The sequence below is a fragment of the Xylona heveae genome (genome assembly GCF_001619985.1).
Source record: "Xylona heveae TC161 unplaced genomic scaffold L228scaffold_7, whole genome shotgun sequence".
Classification (NCBI taxonomy): domain Eukaryota; kingdom Fungi; phylum Ascomycota; class Xylonomycetes; order Xylonales; family Xylonaceae; genus Xylona; species Xylona heveae.
In genome coordinates, this window is record NW_017264199.1 from 1,161,092 (window position 1) to 1,182,350 (window position 21,259).

Below are 21,259 nucleotides of genomic sequence, written 5' to 3' on the forward strand. Positions count from 1 at the left end.
GACCGGGCCAAGGAAAGGTATGGAAAAAGATGATGGTCAGGCACCTAAATGTAGGTCGAGGATGATTCGTCAGTGACTTGAATTATCATGAGCCTCAAACAGGCAAAATATTGCCTCGAAGCCGTGAATCACTTCGCGTCCGGGCTTCAGCTCGGAACTGCGGCGATCCCCGGGCCCAGCGCTTTGCTATATCTTACCTATGATTTCAAATAGGATCCTGAGGTATGCCGCGTGATGGACGGAGCCTTGGTGACAATCCCAATTGTTCCAAATTCGAAGCAGCAGATAAATGTCAGGCTTGCCACAGATGGAAAGAAGTTTCCAGCCCTCAGACAGCGCACTCTGTGAACCAACTACCGCGCCGAAGCTGATCCGTTCTTCCAATATCCTAGGGATGCAAGAGCAAAATCTATGGGCTGTCCTTTAAGGATATAGAGCCGTCTTCACCCGCCTATGACAACCTGTAAGTCTAGTGGCGGAGAGGATAAACGTTCGAGGGCAAAGACGAACTCGATGTCGACGGGAGAAAGAAAGTCGACGAGGCAATAGGTCGAGCCTGCTGATCTCACAGGAGATTATATATGGAAATGCGAGGCGTTTCGAAGAGGTCGAGAAAAGCCCAAAGGGTGTTGAATCGCAAAACGGACCGGAGAGATCGCTCGGAACAAAGGAAACGGCGGAGGGCGACCGAAAGAAGTTATGGGGGCTGAAGAAGATTTCGTGTCGATTCTCTATTAAGTGTATGAGAAACCAAGCATGCATCGAGCGTTGCCTGTCTGGAGGCAAATAGTTTCACGAACGTTGTAGAGAGCCTCTCAAGCTACAAACCAGTGACTTCTCCCCGCTCTCGGAGATCAAGCAGAGGTTGGAAATGGGGGGTTATTTGATTTACCCGAGGAAATAAGATATGTAGTCAAAACGTTGAAAAGGCTGCAAACTCTACTCGCTATTTTCAAGGAAAGGAGGATGTTGCCTAGGGAGAGCGCGAAATAGCGCGGTGGTTGACTGGTCGTAGCGGAGAGGCCGTGGGATGTGGTCATTCGGATAACATTCACCGATTGGGGAACTTCGCTCGCGGATGACGATGGTTGCCTGACTAAGCGGGATCGCCGAATGTGGCAAGTTTTGGATGAGAACGGGTATCGATAAGTCGATAAGGATTCGATAGAGACGGTCACATATTGCAGAGATCAGAGTGAATTTATATCAAAAGCACACTCTAAGTGACGAAAAGTCACACGTACAATCATCAGTATTAAGCATTATGCAGCTCAGTTGTGAGACGCGATATTGATATGCGCGAAATCATTGTTGAGCCTCTCTATAAACTTTTTGAAATATATATACCAAAAACGACGAACAAGTCTATTCATCATCTTCCTCAGAGTCTTCCTCCTCGCTACTATCCTCCTCGGCATTGGCCAACCACTCAACAAACTGTTCCGTCTGGCTCCGAATCTTGCGCATCTCGGGGTCGGCACTTGAACGCTCGTCATTCCACCACTGATCAAAGGACTCCTCCTCAATCACCTCAAGATCATACAGTTCTTTTGCAGTGAAGAGAAGGATGCTATCACCCTTGGATTTTCCAATCAGGTCGCGCTGCATAAGTAGGAGGAAATCTACCTGATCCACCTTTTCTTCTTGGTTGCGGTCAAAGATGGTCCGCGTGATCAGATCTTTGTGATCTTTGAAGACTCGTGGCACGGCCTGGCTGACATTGGCCGATCCACTTTCCACCAGGTTGTGAATATGCTTGGTGAATGCGGCTGCCATGGCTCGTCGCATTTGGTGGTCAGACGCGTTGTTACTCATCCGTAGGCCCATCATCTCAAGCTGGATGACATCGGAGGTGTCACCTCGTTGAAGGGAGTCGTAGATGCTAGACGCGGCGTCGTGGTGGAATTCGTCTTCATTGGCGTCTTCTGACGTCGTAGTAGCAAAACTGCTGGCAGCGGACCGCATGCGCTGCGGAGGTTCTTCTGATATCTCCGAGGTCATCGTAGAAATGGATGAATCGGAAACAGCAAGGTTCGCCATGTTATAGACTTGGGCTTGTTAGCAATTCATTTCTATATTCAGGGCCTTTGGATTAATATTGAACTTACTCAGACCTGAAGACATAGCTCTTTCGTCTTCGTCAATGTCTTCGTCATCCGATTCTTCATAGTCGTAGCCTTCGCCACCGGGACCAACAATTTCTGGCTCGCTGGGAACAGAGACAAGAGCGTCGTCTGCGTCACGCTTCCGCTTGCACCTGGTAATGCGACTGATTCCAGAAACCTTGATGCCATCTGCAATGCGGACTCCATAAGAGATGAGGGCACCAGGCTCAACGCGACAATTCTTGCCAACGACAGCCTCGTTGGCAATGACTGCGTGTCGAACAACAGTACCGTCTCCGACAACAGCATCATCCCAAATGTGCGAACCCTCGATGATAACGTTCTTGCCTATCTGGCACCTGCGCCCAATGATGCTCTTTCCTACCTCACTACCATCCCCGATGCTTGAACCCTGGCCAAGAATAGTACTCCGCTTCACCACACTAGAGCGAGCTAGCACAACACCATCCTCCTTGTAGATGTTGCCTCTCTGCAGACGATACGATTGACCTCGCAGGAGGTTGCTATCTGGACAGAGCGGATAGGCCCAGCGGGAAACGATATCTTTACTGACAGCATCGTATGCATGAAGATCCTGCACTCTTGCAGCATAATGATCGTCGATAATATGCGTATGGATGGTCTTTCCGTTGAGCTCGTAGTCTTTGAGAACACCATGCAGGAAATGTTTCCGAGGCGATTCGTAGTCGAAGCTGTCTGTCCATAGAGCAAGCACATCAGGCGTACAGATGTCAATGTGGCAGTCAATCAGATCTTGGCGGACCTCAAGTTCGGAGTGGCCTGACATCAATTCTGGTTCGATGTGAAGATAGCGGTCTTCCTGGCCTCTGCGCATTTCCTCGTAGTGGAGACAACGATCCTTAGTGGGATCGACGACGAACACGGGGGTAACACCCTGAGCTTTTGTTCGGTGAGCGCCACCAGCTTCTCTGAGGATCATGGTCATGATGGCATTCTTGTCGGCTGCACGCCGCGCTCTGTGCTTAGCGATAGCCTCCTCCAAGGGAAGGTTGCTAACAACATCACCGCTGACAATGAGGAAATCTCCTGTGATGATATCACGATGGTCAAGGTCACGCATGGCATCGCCGACAGAGTGAGAAGTGGATCGAATAATGTCGAGACGGGTGAATGGCGAGGATGAGTGAGTCCATTTGGAGTTTCTAAGACTGTCAGTCAAAGTTGCTGGCACAATAAGTACTGTCCTTTCCGTACCTGATGTATTCCTCGACCTGGTCAGTGTGGGCACCGCAGTAGACAAAGATATCTGCAACACCAGCATTTGCTAGGAACTCAAACGTGTACTCGATGAGGGGAATGTTCGCAAGCGGAAGAAGACACTAGTTGCACAATGTCAGCAAAATGCAATTGCATCAACTTCTGTCGGTTGCAAACGTACTCTTGGTCTTTCGAGCGTGAAAGGTGTGAAACGGGTCTCGAAAGAGTCGGCGAGAACCTATTCACATTCAACTCATCAGCCAAAGCCTTAAAAAAGCAAACTGTCCTTTGTAACAAGGCCTCGCCACAAGTTCTTCATAGCAAAATACTCATGCGCTTCGCGCCATGCAGCAGCAGCAGTCACCATAAGGAAAATAGCGATGCAAGAATTCTCAGACTCCGCGCAGCGCTGCAGCCAATAGCTCTCTGATTGGATTCTTTAGTTGATTCGCTCGATCTTAGTCTCGGAGCACAACTTCTCATTTTCGTGTCCCCCAATATCTATAGCGCTGGCGTGAAATATGTCTCTGTCACTCCACTACGAGGAAGGAACCGGAGCAGTTCATTCCCCTCACACGGCACCCGTCGCCTCAGTTTCCGATTTCAGGATGCCGTTCGCTTCCATTTATTCAAGCCCAAAGGTCGGAGATACGGCTGCACTGACGGTTGTTATTGTCCCCGTCACGCGCTTCCGTACGTATTATGCAGATGTTGCCTTTTTACTTTTCCTTTGAGCGCTGCAGTTCTTTGGCTTGCTGCTTTCCTTCATAAAGTGCAAAGCTTGTGCTGCCATGTTGAGGCATATCCTCAAGGTCCAAGAACTTGGGTGGCTGGTTCTGCGCCAATACCTTGAGAAAAGCGAAAGTGACAAGGCGCCGATACTGCTCTGTGCTGCTGCTGCTGCTGCTGCTGCTGCTGCTGCTGCTGCTGCGCTTCCGGGGGAGAACCGCTCAGATCATCAAAAAGATTCCATAACATACCACTGCCTGTAGCGTCTCCTCAACCTCTTCTCCGGGCGCGGGGCCCTTTTTTTGCTGCTGCTGGTGCTTCTTCGGGCCCATTGTTTCCTCTACAAGCCTTTGTCCTCCTCCAGGAGTTCTCGCCTTCGTGTTGTTGTGCTTCGGCTTCGTAGGTAGATTCCTTGTTTTGCTGGATTCCCGCCGGATCCCACTTGCAATTGACGAGCTGGCGGCTAGAGACGCGGCGGAAGTTTCGTAACGCAACTATTGACCTTTGACAGTGCTGTTCGATGCGTCAAATGCGCTTGGCGTTGCGGCCGAGAGTAGTCCGAGCCCGATGTCCTGCGAACTAGATACAGCACTGCAGCGAATTGACTAGACAAAACGCTATGGCACAGCCAGAAAATAAAGATGTCCCTGGTTTCGGGTTTGCGCCTTGGGGTAGTTCGCGGCGCTATGCAGTGCTTGTAAAAAGGACCTATGTATGGCTCAACCGCGGGGCTCCGATGGAATTGCTGGTGGGGGGACGTTTAGGTAGGTAAGGTATGTGTCACTGACAAAACTCCAAGTAGCTTACCGTAAATTGATTTTCGCGTAGGCGGTGTGGGCAGGCAATTCGCCAAACTGGATCTCGGATGCAAAGACACAACGTGAACGATCGGTTGACCTAAAGGCAGCCAGAATATTCGAGTTGCACTGAAGACGGTTACGAGGTAAAAGTTGAAAATGAAATATACTTAGCTTTGCTAAAGACTATCTAGGTAATTACATTCCGAGGGTGGTTAATTTTGACTATCATATGATTTTATATTGCGCAACACGCACCACGCTGGGCGCGGTCGTCACTTCCCGCCGCCAAAATACCCTACCTCCCTATGGTAGGTAGGAATATTCTGCTGGACTGTACAGGGTAAAATAAAACCAGTGCACAAGGACTAACACTTCTGCGCCTGGGGAAGGAGATGAAAACATATGAACGACAAAAAGAATCAATATTTACATGAGAATTGTAATACAAAATCCAAAAGTGTTCGCCAAGAAGTAAAAATATTAAGGTCAGGTACAGACGTGAGCTGGCATAAGAAAGCGAATAGATCCAACATAGATCTGATGCCGCAGGAAATTTTATCTTGCAGGATGCCTCTTTAAGCACTTGCTAAATATACTCTAAATGCAACCATAAGCCGGACGCAAAATCTGGGCAGAGGTGCGGATCCTTGGACTGTGAACAGACAAACCCTTTGATATGATCTCATTCTGGTCTCGACCCCCTGAACTCTTGCGACGCGCAAGTCATATCAGGAGCCTGGTTTGGAAATCCACTGCTGGCGATTTTGGCCACCATTACGATGGGCGGCCTCTACCACGAGATTTGATATCCATCTGTCTTGGACGGTTCTCAGGGTCTAGATCCAACATCATGGATCGATCGACGGACGGAGTGTCGGCGAAATTGGCTGTCGGTATTTTCGAGCTCCGGGTTTTGACCAGGTCATGAGCTCAAGCTATAAACCACGTTCGCAGTTGCTAAGCTTTTGCTTTGTTTGTGCTTGTGAAAGGTGCTGAGACCCTTGCGTAGCATCCCTAAAACATTGTTTCGCGAATGTCTCACGAATCAAGGAGTGCAGTGTGCTCCCTAACCTCGGCACGGCAGCGAACCGATTGCAATCGATATGAGGACTCGGTTGGTTGCATAAAGGCACGTGTCGAAAACACACTTTCGTTTTGTTCCGCATTTTGCTGGTCTTTGGAGTTGCACGAGGATATCCAAAGTTTTGATTTGAATGGTATTGAATGAGGTATAGAAGTCGATAATGCCTAGAATTAAATGCTTGTCGTAAAATTATCAAAGTATAAACCGCTCACGGAAACGCCAATGGTGGAGATCGTTATATCTGAAAAAACTATTTTTTGAATTTTAGCTCATCCCGGGCCGCTCCGAGGCATGGTGTGCATTGCCGGATTCCCATGAGGAATAAACATTCGTTGCCGCTTTGGATCGTTTCCCATTTCATCACCACTTCCCAACTCGGATGCCTGCCGGCGGTGGCCTTGTTGCCTGGCCGCATTCATGGGCATTTGCGCTTGCGGGTATTGTAGGCCACCAGGATGCTGCACTGAACCATCCATACCATACGCGGTACGCATGGTCTGCATATACTCATCCGGTAGACTGTTTGCCGCCGTGGACACAGCTGAATATTGACTGGGAGATTGCCAACTACTAGTTGCAGGCGATTTTCCGGGAGAATCCTCGTCCTTGAGCGATTGTCTTGTTGATCCCTGCGAGATGGACTGAACACCTGCGCCAGGAGCCTGACCAAGGGCCTCGATTCCTTCGGGCACTTTCTTGAGATGACCAAGGTGCTTCTCAAGGACATGAAGCAGGCCATCCTTGGTGAAAGGCTTTGGAAGAACGTCATTCATCCCTGTCAAATTTGAATTAGATGTTTTGATTTCGACTAGGAGTTGAAGGGAATAATAAAGAACATACCGTGCTGGAAATACATGGAAATGTCATCACTGCGAATATTGGACGTCATGGCAATGATTGGAGTGCTGTCGAATTGACGAATCAGATGGCAGGCCGAGACTCCATCGAGATTGGGCATAATGATATCCATCAAGACAAGGTCATACTTGGACCCGGCGTTCATCTTATTGACAGCTTCAAGCCCGTCAAGCTAGAAATGCGTTAGTTACGAATTGCATGATGCAACAAGGATTGCTACACTTACAGCACTGTCAATGGCGCAACGGAATGAGTAGAGGAATTTGCTGCCAATGCGACGACAAGTAGGATCATCCTCGACCAAAAGAATCTGAGGAGGGCGGATCCAGCCGGGGTCCACCTGGGTGCTCTTCTTCCGGCCTTCAGCAAATTGTTTGCGGGGATCATTCATATCGGCGTCCTTTGGCATCGGGTAAGGGATGTTGTTGATATGTTCGCTGTACATGGGATCGATGCCGTTCGTCTGCCCAACCGGATATACAATGTCCCCAAGGTCGTTGTTAGCCTTTGAAAACGCCAGCGCCTGGGCGGATGAGGCTGGGTGGCTCGTGGGCGTAACCCCATTGCGTAGCGCATCTGGAGGCGGGGTGGTAAGGGTGCCATTGATACGCATCTGCATCTCATTCATTTGCTCCAAGTTTCGGATGTTCAGTAAAATGTCCGCATTTGTCTCGTTGAGCAGTTTCGATGCGTTTTGCAGGGGCGAAGCCGGCTCGTCATCAAATTGAAGTTGCTGTGCCGGTGTGTCCACCGGCCCATTTCCCGCCAATGCCCCGGGACCGGGGCCCTGCGCAAACGGGTTTCCACCTATGCGGCTATCGCGTCGTTGGCGGGCATCGACCGAGTGTAAAAAACTCATGACGTTCTGCATCACATGTTCATGATTGACGACCGTCTTTTGAATGCCAATGAGTTCTTGTAGCAACATGGAGTGGTGAATGCTAAGTTCGTTATAACGCTCCTGCAGCTGCTGCAGCTGCTGTTGAGTGGCGACCAACTGAGTGTTGACCAGGTCCATCTGCTGAGTAGCCAGGACTTCATCGCCGCCCTGGGCTTGCTTGCGGGGCGCCGGCGCTTTTCGACGAATGTTGTCGAGGGAATCTTTGTTGTTGGCCTTGAACTCCGGGTGCTTAAATTCCCATGCCTATTCTATCATTAGCGAACACAATTCTCGTGCCCTCTAAGCATTGGATAACAAGAAGGGGAGGGCAAAAGAAAAAAAGAAAACCTACTCCAGGGCCATACGGCGATTGACCATTTTCCTCATTATTTTGTCGAACTTTGTGGAAATCATACTTATTCAGCTGGCGCACAAAACTGGCAAAATTGCTGTGCTTGAAATGTTTTGGCAGGATAGTCTTTGTGAATTTCTCATTCTGCAGAGCGACCTCAAGTTAGCATGCTAGGTATTCCCATATCGCATTTCCCAGGGCTCACGGCAACCGCACCTCAAGAACAACAAAACTATCACCTTCGTTGCCCCATCGAACTACAGATTCGTAACTAGGGTCCTCCAACATCCTATAAAAATCATTATCAGCACCTATTCAATCGCAAATTTGCGCAATCGCTCTGGAGATTTGGATATGCGGAGGCTCACTTGTAAAGTTTGCGAACCTAATTAGCCAGTCATTAGCCAACCCATTCTCGACTCTCGCCCATTGTGCAAATTTGTCTCTTGAAGGCACTTACAAAGTCGCTGGAGTTGTTGGAGCCCCCGCTCCCTTGATTGTCTCCCATGATTGGAGGATGGACTCAGTCTTCTCCGAACTCAAACCAGGCAGTAAAGAGCGAGGGGTCGGATTCGAGATATGAAAGTTAATTGAGATGTGCCTATCGCGAGATATGGCGAGAGCTGGGCCCTATCGATGCAATACTAATATCTGCGGTTGATGAAAATTTCGTATATAGGCAAACACGGCGTCTCTATTTCGTCTTCTTTTATTGATCCCCGGGCCTTTTTGGGGGCGCTTGAGTGACGCGATGGGCTGGCGACCCAGTGGAAAGGAACAGTCCCGAGGAGATGATCTAATCTCTCGCCACGCCTGGGCGGAAAGCCACAATTCGGGAAAGCTCTCGGCTGTACAATAAGGTGAAGAAATATATTATAGCAAACGCAAAGTCGCTAAATGTCAAGGATAAGGAAGCAGTGGGTTGTGATGTTGGGAAGGAAAAAGTGTAATGAGAAAGAGAGTCGTGAGGGAGGAGAGATCGGGGACGAACAGGGCATGCCGAAGTTTCCAGTTGAGATTAGGTAGACTGGCAGGTTAGAAGGGGACTGACCCTCTTTTTGGGGGGGCCCAATGTGTGTGTGTGTGTGTGGGCGGATGAGGATGATTTAGTGAGTGTTAGGGGACGGAGGGAGCGTCGTCGGTGGGTAACGAGTCGACGTTGGTTCCGTCGAGGCAGATCAACGAGTCGGTGTCTTCTGTACACGACCCTTCGTTTTTTTTCCCCTTTGGCTCGTTTCTAAGGTTTGCTTGCACGACTGGCACGACGAAGCTTTCAAGAGGAGACATTTTGGTTAGTGACCGGGAGTGGATAAGGCGGACATTTTTTTGCAGGACTCGGTCGGGTTTAGATTCACCTGGGCTGCGGGCGTTCCGGGAGACCAAAAGGGAAAGAGACAGGGAAAAGGCTCAGGTTTAGCCTGCGTTGGCGTGGTGGAGAGGGTGTGGGCGAATGCATGGTGTCTGTATGGAGCAAATGGGGGGGGTGCGTGTGAGGTCAAGTCAAATCTCAAATGGGACTTTTGCTGTTGCGGCGTGGAAAGAGTGCGCAAGGAAGACGAAGCATAACCAGCAAAAGTGACCTAACGAACCTTTGTAGCGTTGAGATGGCGTGGAGACGACAGTTATCGGAGTAGACGGTGCGTCTTCTCGTCCCCAACTGACGGATCCCTCGAGGAGGAGCGAAGAGAGACGCTCCGGGATAAGAAATGAAATGGTTAGAAAAGGTATCCAGTACCTACAGAGCCACATGTCCAGAGAGCATCACCGCGTATCTCTACTGCCGATTCATTTAAGCCACGTCCCCCCCAAAACGGACAAAAGCCGCTGCAGGTGCTCCGCAGAGAACGCAACCCCCAGTCACGTCAAATCTCTGATAGTTACAAGTAATGCTGTTATCATCCCTTCTACTCGGGACAACCTCTCAACCTCTTGAGATGAAGCGAGTAGTCAACTGAACGATCGAGAGACATATTCTCTATTAAACATCGAGCCAACGGACCTCTAGACCTCGTTGGAACCCTTTCATTGTGCCCCTTTGTTTCTGAGACTGCCAGGCTGGCGTACTCAGGGCAAACCAAAGACCTAGGCCTTGTCGGACCGAACAATGTCTTTGACAATCATCATGGCTCTCGATCAACCCGCGAGATCTACGATCGTCGTCAGTTGAACTCGTAACCTACCTTTAGGTAGTCCGTAGGTACACAAGGAACGTCTTTTTAAAACTGTAGACTTGTACCCTACCAGCAGAGGGGAAAGCCGCACAAAAAAAGCACGGGACGCATGACGGGTTCCGTGGAAAAATTGAGCTTAAGCCCAGCCAACGGAGCGCTGTTGATCGCCGCCCCGTCATGTCAAGTAGACAGACACCCCAGGAAAAATAAAGGAAGCAGAATGGTCAAACACAAAGGCTGAAGCGAGCGTAGTTGTGATTTGCGGACATCATTGAGGCATCACGCCCAATTAAGCGCAGTGGCATTGCAACCCCCGGTCACAGCTCAACATAAAAGGCAGAACAGGAAAGAGATCGGCCGTCGATCTTGCCCCTAAGAGCAACGAACAAGACGCATCTCATCTTCAGGGGTGCCTTTCATCTTCCTAATTCTCTCGGTAATCAGCTGCCCATTGATCCCCAGCGCAAAGCAGTCTCTGCGTGCGGGTACAGTGCTCTGGTACTCCTGCGGTAGGTAGCCTCAGCGTTGGATCAACACTGAGTGGTAGAGTGGAGGACGCTGGCAGAAACTTAAAAACGAGTTTTACCGTTCAAGGGTCCCGGCGCTGGTACCGGGTTCGACGACGGCTCTTCTCCATAAAAGGACTGCTCCAAGACGTCCAAATTCTATACAGGGCGACAGCTCTACGTCATACAACGTAAACACCTATCCGTTAACTAATTACTTGGAAACTCAAGAACTTTGGGCTCTAAACCCCTGGCAGAAAGTATTAGATTTTCTCTCTGTGTTTGCCATGTTTTTGCCAGTGGCGATCGTTGAGAGCCAAACGATTATTTCCTATGATGACCAACCTCTGCACATCAAATCGTCAATCGCCTTCGCTCCTGGGTATGTTTTCCGAGCAGAGGCATATGCTAGTAGAGTTGTATGATTCTCTTTTTCCTCATTCAGAGTGGCACTTTGTAAGACTGTTGCTGTAACTAAGGTATGACGCTGCAAACTTGCGACCCCACAATATACCACATTGTCATTACAGAGCTCCGTCACATTCGAAATAACGAAATCTCGTCACTGACGTTAAATGCCCTGGCATTTGCAATGGATGCATTTCAGCGCCTATTCCCCTGCCCTCACAATGTGTGTTCTTAAGTTATTGTTGCCATCCTAGCTAGGAGAAAAGTAGCTCACTGCCAGTGTTGAGCTGTGGCTATCATGGAACATAACGCCATCTTCCTGGATCCGTGAGAGGTCCTTGGGACTCTCATAACAAACGCTTCTCGCATCCAATTCTGTCCAATAGCCCAATGTCCAGTGTCGAAGATGCAAACGAAAAAGCAAGCTGCATTGACCCACAAATCTTTCAAAAATGCCTGTTCTATAATCTTCTTCGCGGTTGCTGAAGGATGAGATGACTCCGGCGAGAACTGATCTGGACATATTCGGTTTGCGGATGAGTTGTGGTCTGTACTCGTCTAACAACTTTGAATAGTTGTTTCCTTTTCAATCGAATTGATTGACCGAGCAGCTTCAAAGGCTTTGATCATCACACTCACATCGCGAATATTTAGGACTGATCCATGCTTATGAAAGTATATTTATTATTATGTGCCAAATATAGAGTGAGCTGTATTATAGATGATGCTCATAAATAGAAACAGAAGAAATATATAGTATAAAAGAGAAGCCATGATTAATGCAGATGCAAATAGGCAATGCTTCGCCATAAGACTTCGAAAATCAAAAGAATTGCTTTTGGCCGTCATATCATTCCGTCATTCTATATTCGAAGAGCCGCCCTTTTTACAACCTCAAATCCATATGTGCCAAGTTTAATGTGGTTCCCGGAATTGATCTCATCATACGTTGCAGCAATGCAGCAGACAGGCATGATTCGAAAATTGGCTTGGATGCCAACGAAGGGGCCGAATTGAACCGTTGACTTAAGCGGTAGTCACAGTCATGGGAATCTCCATGACATCCGGGATGTAGCAGTATCGAGTGCCTTGAGGGAGGTCCTCGCAGACTTGCTCGCTGGTATATTTGTAGGCGATAGAACCAGATTGAGTGGTAGTAGTACCATCAGCACTAGAAAGATAAAATGTTAGCATCCGATGAAGATGGAAAAGAGAAGTGTGGATAAGAGCTTACTTATTCTGGACATGCTTGAGACTGATGGTGCCAGGCCACTCGAAAGAGATACCAGTTCCACAGTTGAACCAGATCGGATAAGTGTGAGTGACGGGGATGAATTGCAGCGAGGCAGCGCAGATCTGGCGGTAGCCAGTAGTCCATTCGCTTTCAATCTCGAAGCGAATGGTGTTGTAGCCGGCAGGCTGAGCGAAGACTGTGGAGTAATTGTAGACCTTCCACGTCTCTTGAACGACAGGAGTAGTGGTGTTGCTCGATTGACGAGCAGACAAAGTTGGCATGGCGTAGGAGAGAGAGGTGCTGAGGAAGCCAAGAGCGGCGATGATGGTGGCCCAGGGATGCATCTTGATGGTATTGAAGATTGTCTGAGAAAGACGAATAGATGGTTGATCAGTCTCTTGGTGGGGAGAGGAATTAATGGAGTGTTTTGAATGCTTTGTATGCTTGAGATGCTTGGATTGGTTGCTGCTGCTGATGCTCATTCTTGGACGGCGGATGAGGATGCTTTTATAAGAAATTCTAGTTGACTTCAGCGGTGCGATCTCGCACGTCTAGTAAAGCAGATTGCCAGTGTTTTGTGGGGGCTGTCAGACAATGGACTGGGGGTGCCGACAAGCAGGTAGACCCTTGCACAGCACTGCAACCCTTGAGGGATAGCACGCTGACACCTCGGGTAAATTGATTAAGTTGGGCTGGCCCACTGTTGGACGTACCGCACCGTAACACGTCCGTTGTACGAAGGACGCCGACGGCGGAGTCCAGCCGACTCTGCTGGATGTCTTTGAGAGCGGGCGACGATCCAGGGGGATCCGGGGCAATGACGAGACGGTGACGGGAGTACACGGGCGTACACGGGCGTCGGGCTGGGGGTCGATTGGACAATGGATGTCTCTCTTGTCGAGCACGGGGGCTTGGGCCGAGAGCGGATGGCAAAGGAAAGACAGTTGAGAAGTTACGGGAGGTATAACGAAGAGGTTTAAGCAGCGTTGGCTCTGGACTTGCCCCTGGCTTGAAGAGCAGGAGGGGGGCGTTGGTGGCCGGACCTGCGGGCACTTGGGCGGGCTGCCGCCGCAGCTAGAAGAAAAGAGGTGCCGGGTAGCAACGTGAGACTTAGTTAACCACCAGACCCAGAGCAGGTAGAACCCACAATAGGTCTTACTGGGCGCAGCTTATTATTGCCTGTCTCGTATTCAAGTACGGGTACTCTCCTTGTTGGGGCCAAACACGAGGCGAGCGGCAGTTCCACAAGCTGCAAGACCGACGACACCTTTGGACTTTCTATTTTATTGTATTTTTTTTATTTTTCTGGCGCAGATCAGACCCTCCATAGCCAATTGAGACCTTTCATTTTATTATGCTTGTCGGTGCACAGACAAAGGCGCAGCCCTCAGCCCCCAAGTATTTCGTGCGAGGTGCCTCTTCTACCATCCAGACTGTAATTCGTGCGTTCACTCCGCAATAGGAGGTCTGATCGGACTGATGATGCACGAGTCACTATTATGAAAGCTATTTCAAGCGAGCATATTGTCAATGTCAGCAAAAACAAAGTTTGTGCCAAGCAAGATATGCAACTCAATCTATGAATTAATTTAATTATAGCTGGTTCGGGGGTTGTAGCTCAGAACTGCTATGCATAGCAACCATTTAGGGATAATTTGTGCATGCAGACAGCCGAAACCCCAGTGGTACTTCTTCTCACGCGGAGCGTCTTGTAGAAAATTTGTATATCGTAGTATATCCCCTACGTCATGCAGCTAATATCAACTTCCGACAAGATTGCCAAATGGGGATGTCAACAAGACAGTTCCTACACCATCTTCTACCTACCTATACATACCTACGTCCCAGTTAGGACAGCAAATTCAACGCACCGCCAACATTCAATCCCATTGCTAGGATTACTCTGCTTGAGAGTCAAAGCGAGGCTTTCACACGGTAAGTTTTACTTCTTTGATTGATTTCACCAGCTCCCAGGAATTGCGTCTGCGGGAGATTGTACCCGGGTCCGTGAACAATGCGCGAAAGAAGAATGAAGATCTCATCCCAAGCAGCTAACCGTCTCTCATCTCCTCAGCAGTGCAACGCAACCTTAGACAATCCCTACATCATTGACAATTGATTCCAATTTTGGAAACTCTTTGCAACATGTTTGCCGCTCGACGTATCGCTACCGCTGTTCCCCGCGCGGCAACTCTTCCCCGTCGCGCCCTCTTCCATTCAACTACCCCAGCTGCCGTTCAAGTGGGCGACAAGATCCCTGACTTGGATGCCTTGGTGGAAAACTCACCTGGAAACAAGGTCAACCTGTCCAAAGAGTTGACGGGTAAAGGCCTCATCATTGGTGTTCCCGCTGCCTTCAGTGAGTCGGACCCTGCAGAGACCATGTTGCACCTGCAGCCTGGGGTCGTCATGGACATTCTCCCCCTGCCCTACCTACATTGAATTCTGCGTGTAATTGAGTCAATTACTTGTTTTCGTGCTATGTACATGCACGATCAATATCATATCTGCTGAAATTCATTACACACCGACATTTCACGATGACTTATGAAACCCATTTTACCAGCAGCCGCAGCAAACAAAGAAATCATTTGTGGGAGGAGATGAGCTGACCCTTTGGCTTTGATGCATGTTCCTAGGCCCGGCATGCTCTGAGTCACATATTCCTGGATACATCAATCACAAGTCGCTAAAGGAGGCTGGCAAGGTCTTTGTTGTTGCCGTCAACGATCCATTTGTGTATGTGAATTCCGCCCTGTCCCTCGAGTGCGCTTCATTAAGCATGTCGATCAGACACGTTGGAGAATGTGACTAGACAATTTACCCAAAGTTCTTACTGACGACCTTCTCACAGCACCAAAGCATGGGCAACATCTCTTGATCCCCAAGGACAGAGTGGAGTATGTCGGATTCATTTCTTTCATTCCAACCTCTTCTTTGCCGCCATCGCGTCACTTTCCCCAGAATTTCTTGCGCCACAAAGCGCCTCATACGCCTGAGACCTAAATGTGACCGTTGCATCCGATGTCCAAATGGCACTCTGCGCGTCACTTGTGTAGTTTCTGAAAATACCACCGGGTGGTGAGCGGACACTTGGACCACTCGTTTGCCATCTTCTACTCCCATCCACTGCTCTGTACAACAATCCTTCTGGAGTCAACCTCCTGAAGACCTCTTTTCCCTATAGGTCTCCTTTCATCATCTTTGTGTTCGCACATGATTAGGGGCCAACTGTGTGTCTTGTCACATCTCTACAGAATTCTGACCACTTTCTCTTACAGATTCGTTTCCTCGGTGATCCATCTGGTCAGTTCACCGACGCTCTTGACCTTGCCTTCGACGGCAAGGCGATCTTCGGTGGAAACCGAAGCAAGCGGTACGCCCTTGTCATTGAAGACGGCAAGGTCAAAGAGGCCCACGTTGAGCCGGACAACACTGGTCTGAAGGGTACGTATGACCAGTCTTCCTCTTTTTGATTCTGTTGCGCCTTGTGTCTTCCCCTGGTCAAGCAACTCCGCAATTCCGCTTTCAACATGTATGCTAATATTAACTGATTCAACCAGTCTCCGCCGCTGACGCTGTCTTGGGTGCTTAATCGCCTGATACCCCAGACGGATGATGAGACAAGGCTGTATGTGGCAGGGATAAAGTTTCCACCTCCTTTTTCCACTCTTACACGACTCTGCCTCCTCCTTCCCACCAGTTTTTCACCGCCGTAAATGGATCATGCGCTGGTGTTCACATGATGCTGTCAATCTATCTCCTTCAATCACATAGAACACTTATGTCATTCCTTGTTGGCAGCTGAATCAAACTCATAAGATCCGGTGCGAACGTGGTCTGTCTAATAAATCAATATTACCCGAAGTCAACACAACAAGATCCGTATATGCAGAGTGATCGTCTCAATCATCAGCAAAACATTGAATGCTTTGGCTACTTGACATCATTGATGGTGAGAGCTTCTTTTAGATAGCTTGATTTGAAACATTCCATGAAATCCATAAATACGACCCTTTGTACAAATACGACCTGCCAAGTCACCGGACTGAGACTAAGTTCGTTTGATCTTCTTTCCAATGAAAAGTGGGTAATTAAATACGCGTTGAAGTTTGCAAGAGAAATTCTACCTAAATTAATCCCACTAGGTCAATGGGCTATGTTGATGGATCGGTTTCCGGAACAAGGCTCGGCCCGAAGAGAGATGCGAAGGGCTGTACTCCGATACGGGAGTACGATGGGCTGATGGGTCGCCCGTGTTGCCTGGCCGGGTCGCTAAATATGGGCGACGGCATCGCTATTCTACGTCACTAAGCGCGAGGCTGGCTCCTCGTGCAGTGTGCATCCATCGAAATAGCACGAGAATTTCGAACTCTCACCACGTGCATATGTTTGAACCCTGAAAGCGCCAAGCGCTACGATCCTCTGTACAGCTTTCTAGAATAATCTCTATTCAATGTGTCAAATTCTTTGAAGCCTGAAATCCATTGGAAATTACTGGCACGACGCTCTGTTCTGTGTCTCTCTTTTTACTACATCCCACTCCAATCGCTTCCCCGCAGGCCGCAACCCTTGGCAGCTCTCCATTTTCATCAATGTCGAACTTTGATCCCAATGCCATCATTCGCGGGGCGCAATTGACCATCGTTGGAGGTGAGTCATGTTCTGCTGCCCATCATATATTTGCGGATGGGATACCACGGCTGGTGTCAATTTATTCCTAAAAGTTCCGAAGCTTTCAAGGCTATTTATACACACACGCCAAGCGTATATTGAGACGGAGACACTAAATCTTCTAATATGCAGCTTATCGTGCATTACAAAACCCGGCGCTCTTCAAATATGAGCATTATCGACAGGCTGCACTTGCAGTGTGCGCAGGTGTAGTTATTCGTCTAATTATAGCCATTCCAGTATGATTAATCCCCTTTCGACGGCTTCCTAAAATATGATTCAACGGAACCATACGGAAACTAATCTTTGCCATTAGCTTATTGGAGTCCGTGTGTTGCTCTGGTTCCTTTCACTTTTTGTCAATTTCGAATCCACAACATGGGACAATGATATCATTGACGGGATGCATTTCCTTGAGCATTCCGTGCTACAGATTCCGTTCTTTTTGATGAGTCTGATGAAATATCTGACACCCACCATGGATGAAATGTAGGTGACCTTTCCCTTGATTTTAGTTCCTCATGCTCTGAACTTGCATCGTCCCTTGCCCTTGTTACGTCGTTATGGCGGGCGGGACTTGCACATGTAAACGTGATGAAACTAGACTTATCATTCGTATTCTAAATTGGCAGGTTCATGGATTCCCTACAGTGGGTCGACAAAACCTATTATCAAAAACACAAATCGGAGGATCCCAAGAATCTTAGAGCAACATACTACCCCAATCTCCGGATGTATACGGCTCATGGGGATCCTCACAAGCACAAGAGACCACGAGAAGCAGCCTTGAAGTTCTTGATGCAGTATTCGCGGAAAGCAGCCATCTCTCTGGCCATCTACTTTCTCTCCTATACGCCTGTTATTGGAAGATTCGTCCTCCCAGCTGCAAGTTTTTACACGTTCAACAAGGCCGTGGGACCCGTTCCTGCTGTAGCCATTTTCGGAAGTGGTCTTTTCTTGCCCAAGCGATACCTTATTGTCTTCCTGCAGAGCTACTTTGCTTCAAGGAGCTTGATGAGGGAATTGGTGAGTGTAAATGTCTCGACTATGTCTTCATCTTTCTGTCACCCATTCTTTTCTCCAAGGCTTCTCATTGTCTGTTGTTCATATTCGAATTACCTCGTGCGAAACCACCCAGCTCTTGAATGCCAAAGTAAAAATTTCATCGCTGACGTCGTATCATCTCCAAGCTATCTCCTTACTTCAGCCGCATCAAGTTCACATCTGCGCAAAGACGGCAATGGTTCCATGATCGAGAGGGGCTGCTATTCGGATTTGGTGTAGGGTTTTATTTATTTCTGAAAATCCCGCTGTTGGGCGTTCTCATATATGGGATTGCAGAGGCTTCAACGGCCTATCTAGTCACCAAGATTACGGATCCGCCGCCGCCTCCAGCTTACAGTGAAAAGTTTGCTGAGAGTCAGATCCGGTGGTCAAATAAGAAAGAGTTTTTGAAACTGCCGTTGACTGATCTCGACGCACATAACGCCGAAACTGGAGAAGATTCAGAGAAAGCGCAAGAAGCACGGCGCAGAATCTTCAACCAGGGACTGCCAGCAAAAAAGTTTACCTGATATAGCAGCTGATTAAAAAGCAATTATTAGTCCAATATCAAATCAAGGAGAACTCGATCGTTTCCCGCGGCTTCTGGCGCCCTAGATAATTTGATTTCTGTAGCACTGGAATCGATAATTGACTAATTGTTTCGCCTCTTGACTATACTTTCCTGCCTGATCTACTGAATTTAGCTTGGCATGACTGGATAAGAAAGAGCTGAATCGTTGTTGATGTTTAACCAAAAGCGCACTAAAGCAGAGTTTAGCTGGAGGAACTCAAACTTGTTTGGGGGCAACCCAACAGGGAAGGGGAAAAAAAAAATAACCAACACAAAGACGGAGCAGACCGCCACTGAGGACAAGTGTAATAATAGCAAGTTGATAGAATGAATTGAATAGAAAGCAGAATTGAAATTCACTTTGCTTTTCACGCCCGCATGAATGCATGTAACCCTTGACGGGCTCTTGATAATATTACAGGCGCGCCTGAGATCATCGCGCGACGCCCGAGCCAACTCGTCCCGCCCTGCCTACCAATCCTGGGGTTCAAACAACAATAATAGTGTCCCGCCTTTGGATTCCGCATTGCAGAAATATCCCTTGGTTCACCAAGCGCACTGGTCGTGTCAGCCTGCAAATCACTCTCCGCCATGTCACCGGCCTGCACGACAAACCTTGTTAGCAGCTGAAGCCCAACGTTATGGCCAACTCTTTGACGCCGTCCATGGCAACGGCCCCCATCCCTGCGAGTGGAGAAAGTTCAATAGTCACTCCTGGCTTGCGCCGCTCATGCACACTACCTCTAAAGCTGTCCGATTCAAGCAGAAGAGCATCCAAGTCGAGCGAGGATCCTGTAATCGAGACGTTGTTTGTACATCATTCCGCCAAAGTGGTCTCGTTCAGCCCGCCCTCCCACGTTTTGCGACGACCAACCACGCCTGACTATGGAGCTGCTGATCCAGAGGACCAGGTTGGCACACTGCCATGGAACTCAACTGTGGAGAGGACAATGGCGGCTGGTAAGTTTCTTTGCTTTGACCGTTTTGACAAGCTAAAATGTCAATTTGAACCCGGACCAACCCTGACTCGGAACAGGTCCGTTGCGCCTCTACCGCGTCCCAGGTTCCGTCGCTTTCCTGACCTCTGGAAAGATATTGCATCCCATCCTTGCGAAATCACAATGCTGGTGCGTGGACGGGGAGACGATATTTGTACTTCGAATTCGAACGGGCACCTACTACCGTATTGAGCTCCCGAATCACTCGATAGAAGACCGAGAGAAGGCGGCCGAGCTCAAAGCTGTCCTGCCCAAGATCCTACAATACGAACAAACACCATGTCCTTTTGCAAGAGAATTCACAGTGACGCTGCCAGAGAGGCTGCCTGTCCGGAAGCGTCCATGGCGACCTCGAGAGAAACCAAAACCGCCGCCGCAACAGAGTGAGACAGGGAAGGAACCCAGAGCCAGGCCTCTTTCTGGGCCATCTTTGGACGAAACTGGTGGCGCAGAGGAGAGACTCACGCAAGATCTAGACAGTGATTCTACAGAGGGCTCGATCGACTACCCCAACTACCGAACAACAGCCAGCCCGACGCAGGCGTTTGAGGAGAGCTCTCGACCACGGATGCTGAATACCGAGCGGTCCATCACCGCGCCGCCAATCTTGCATGTCCAGCCTCCTTCGCTCCAGAAAGCGCCATACCAGCCAGGTCGACGATCAAGCACCGAATCTGAGTCGTCGAGCGTTTCCTCCAGCGTGGAGTCATTTCACTCTTTTCACAGCTCCCTCTCACTGCGCCCGCCCTCTCCACCATTTTCTGCCACAACATGGTCGACCGTACCATCCGAAGATGTCCCAACTACTGTTGATCTTCCACAATTCAAGCCTGAGGGTCTGGGCTCGCCCGATTCATCCAACGGTCCAATGGCCCAACTTCCCGCAGTCCAGACCAGCAACACCAGGACTTCGCCCAAAAGTACATCCCCTTTCGGACAGGAAGCCCAGGCATCCGAAGAAGCAGACGAGCCCTACTACAACAGCTCTGACTCGGGCGCTGGGTCTGGTTCCGAATTCTGGCCAGACTCTGCCTTCCCACTGCCGGTAGACGACCAACGCGAGCTCCGGCCTCGGCGGCGCAAAGTACCTTCCTCCCATCCACGGCGCAGTCTCTCCCCCTTACCCCTGGCCGCGAATCTCTTCACCCCGTCGGGCCAGGGCTCCGGGTATCATCTACCCACGGACGTTATCCAGAAGACGTGTTCCCTGCTCTTCGGTCCACCCGTCCATCTCATCGCACTCATGCTTAATGTCGCGTCTAAAATCGCCAATGGCGCCGTCAAGGGCGTGGTAGTCACGCATGGCGAACGCGGCGAACGGATCCCCTGCCAGTGGGACTACAGCGACAGCGACGACGGCCCAGCTACCCAGGAAGACTGGCGCCCCGAGGAAGAAACTGACGAAGAGGACGATTATGGCATCCCCCTGAGTAATGGTGGTTCTTCGACTAATCTTGCTGCTGCAAGAAGGGCGTCACAGGCATCAGATCACGGATCAATAGCTCCTGGCGTGTCGTCGTCATCTGCTTCGTCCTTGGCTTCGTTTCCACTGGCACCGGAATAGTCACATTGCTGATTGAGTTGATGCCAATACTTGTTCTCCATA

At 49.3% G+C, this 21,259-nt stretch overlaps 6 protein-coding genes across 6 annotated transcripts; 3 read left to right on the forward strand and 3 right to left on the reverse strand.

Annotated features, from left to right (window-relative positions):
* Nucleotides 1-1,266: 1,266 nt before the first annotated feature.
* On the reverse strand, nucleotides 1,267-4,832 carry L228DRAFT_231428 (translation initiation factor eif-2b epsilon subunit). The gene is made up of 5 exons (XM_018330567.1): nucleotides 4,325-4,832; nucleotides 3,526-3,582; nucleotides 3,342-3,466; nucleotides 2,109-3,289; nucleotides 1,267-2,048 (listed from the first exon to the last, which is right to left on the reverse strand). Exons 1-5 carry the CDS (start codon nucleotides 4,403-4,405, stop codon nucleotides 1,366-1,368), a joined length of 2,127 nt encoding a protein of 708 aa, XP_018187414.1. The 5' UTR covers nucleotides 4,406-4,832; the 3' UTR covers nucleotides 1,267-1,365.
* Nucleotides 4,833-6,013: 1,181 nt separating this feature from the next.
* L228DRAFT_161803 (putative stress response regulator/HFS transcription factor) lies at nucleotides 6,014-8,495 on the reverse strand. Its single transcript, XM_018329398.1, has 5 exons — nucleotides 8,264-8,495; nucleotides 8,048-8,191; nucleotides 7,042-7,959; nucleotides 6,798-6,987; nucleotides 6,014-6,732 (listed from the first exon to the last, which is right to left on the reverse strand). Exons 1-5 carry the CDS (start codon nucleotides 8,333-8,335, stop codon nucleotides 6,227-6,229), a joined length of 1,830 nt encoding a protein of 609 aa, XP_018187415.1. The 5' UTR covers nucleotides 8,336-8,495; the 3' UTR covers nucleotides 6,014-6,226.
* Nucleotides 8,496-12,158: 3,663 nt separating this feature from the next.
* On the reverse strand, nucleotides 12,159-12,848 carry L228DRAFT_269310 (hypothetical protein; the record flags this gene model as incomplete). Its single annotated transcript, XM_018335258.1, has 2 exons — nucleotides 12,159-12,303; nucleotides 12,367-12,848. 2 exons carry the CDS (start codon nucleotides 12,846-12,848, stop codon nucleotides 12,159-12,161), a joined length of 627 nt encoding a protein of 208 aa, XP_018187416.1.
* Nucleotides 12,849-14,177: 1,329 nt separating this feature from the next.
* L228DRAFT_248618 (Redoxin) lies at nucleotides 14,178-16,236 on the forward strand. Its single transcript, XM_018332897.1, has 6 exons — nucleotides 14,178-14,301; nucleotides 14,441-14,725; nucleotides 15,006-15,105; nucleotides 15,221-15,266; nucleotides 15,648-15,813; nucleotides 15,930-16,236. Exons 2-6 carry the CDS (start codon nucleotides 14,512-14,514, stop codon nucleotides 15,959-15,961), a joined length of 558 nt encoding a protein of 185 aa, XP_018187417.1. The 5' UTR covers nucleotides 14,178-14,301; nucleotides 14,441-14,511; the 3' UTR covers nucleotides 15,962-16,236.
* Nucleotides 16,237-16,725: 489 nt separating this feature from the next.
* Nucleotides 16,726-19,002, forward strand: L228DRAFT_248620 (transmembrane protein UsgS). Its single transcript, XM_018332898.1, has 5 exons — nucleotides 16,726-17,019; nucleotides 17,173-17,279; nucleotides 17,357-17,529; nucleotides 17,673-18,066; nucleotides 18,231-19,002. Exons 1-5 carry the CDS (start codon nucleotides 16,962-16,964, stop codon nucleotides 18,612-18,614), a joined length of 1,116 nt encoding a protein of 371 aa, XP_018187418.1. The 5' UTR covers nucleotides 16,726-16,961; the 3' UTR covers nucleotides 18,615-19,002.
* Nucleotides 19,003-19,296: 294 nt separating this feature from the next.
* Nucleotides 19,297-21,217, forward strand: L228DRAFT_239797 (hypothetical protein; the record flags this gene model as incomplete). The annotated part of the gene is made up of 2 exons (XM_018331178.1): nucleotides 19,297-19,615; nucleotides 19,692-21,217. 2 exons carry the CDS (start codon nucleotides 19,297-19,299, stop codon nucleotides 21,215-21,217), a joined length of 1,845 nt encoding a protein of 614 aa, XP_018187419.1.
* Nucleotides 21,218-21,259: the final 42 nt, after the last annotated feature.

Bases quoted from the DNA above. Each gene is read 5' to 3' on its own strand.
- L228DRAFT_248620 (XM_018332898.1), top strand. From the start codon at position 16,962: ATGTCGAACTTTGATCCCAATGCCATCATTCGCGGGGCGCAATTGACC. The intron at 17,530-17,672 runs GTAGGTGACCTT...CTAAATTGGCAG, and splicing joins ACACCCACCATGGATGAAAT to GTTCATGGATTCCCTACAGT. The intron at 18,067-18,230 runs GTGAGTGTAAAT...ATCATCTCCAAG, and splicing joins GGAGCTTGATGAGGGAATTG to CTATCTCCTTACTTCAGCCG.
- L228DRAFT_248618 (XM_018332897.1), top strand. From the start codon at position 14,512: ATGTTTGCCGCTCGACGTATCGCTACCGCTGTTCCCCGCGCGGCAACT. The intron at 14,726-15,005 runs GTGAGTCGGACC...GCATGTTCCTAG, and splicing joins TGGTGTTCCCGCTGCCTTCA to GCCCGGCATGCTCTGAGTCA. The intron at 15,814-15,929 runs GTACGTATGACC...TGATTCAACCAG, and splicing joins GGACAACACTGGTCTGAAGG to TCTCCGCCGCTGACGCTGTC.
- L228DRAFT_231428 (XM_018330567.1), bottom strand. From the start codon at position 4,405: ATGGGCCCGAAGAAGCACCAGCAGCAGCAAAAAAAGGGCCCCGCGCCC. The intron at 3,467-3,525 runs GTACGTTTGCAA...TTGTGCAACTAG, and splicing joins TCACGCTCGAAAGACCAAGA to TGTCTTCTTCCGCTTGCGAA. The intron at 3,290-3,341 runs GTACGGAAAGGA...TGACAGTCTTAG, and splicing joins CAGGTCGAGGAATACATCAG to AAACTCCAAATGGACTCACT.
- L228DRAFT_161803 (XM_018329398.1), bottom strand. From the start codon at position 8,335: ATGTTGGAGGACCCTAGTTACGAATCTGTAGTTCGATGGGGCAACGAA. The intron at 7,960-8,047 runs GTAGGTTTTCTT...ATGATAGAATAG, and splicing joins AATCGCCGTATGGCCCTGGA to GCATGGGAATTTAAGCACCC. The intron at 6,988-7,041 runs GTAAGTGTAGCA...ACGCATTTCTAG, and splicing joins GTTGCGCCATTGACAGTGCT to CTTGACGGGCTTGAAGCTGT.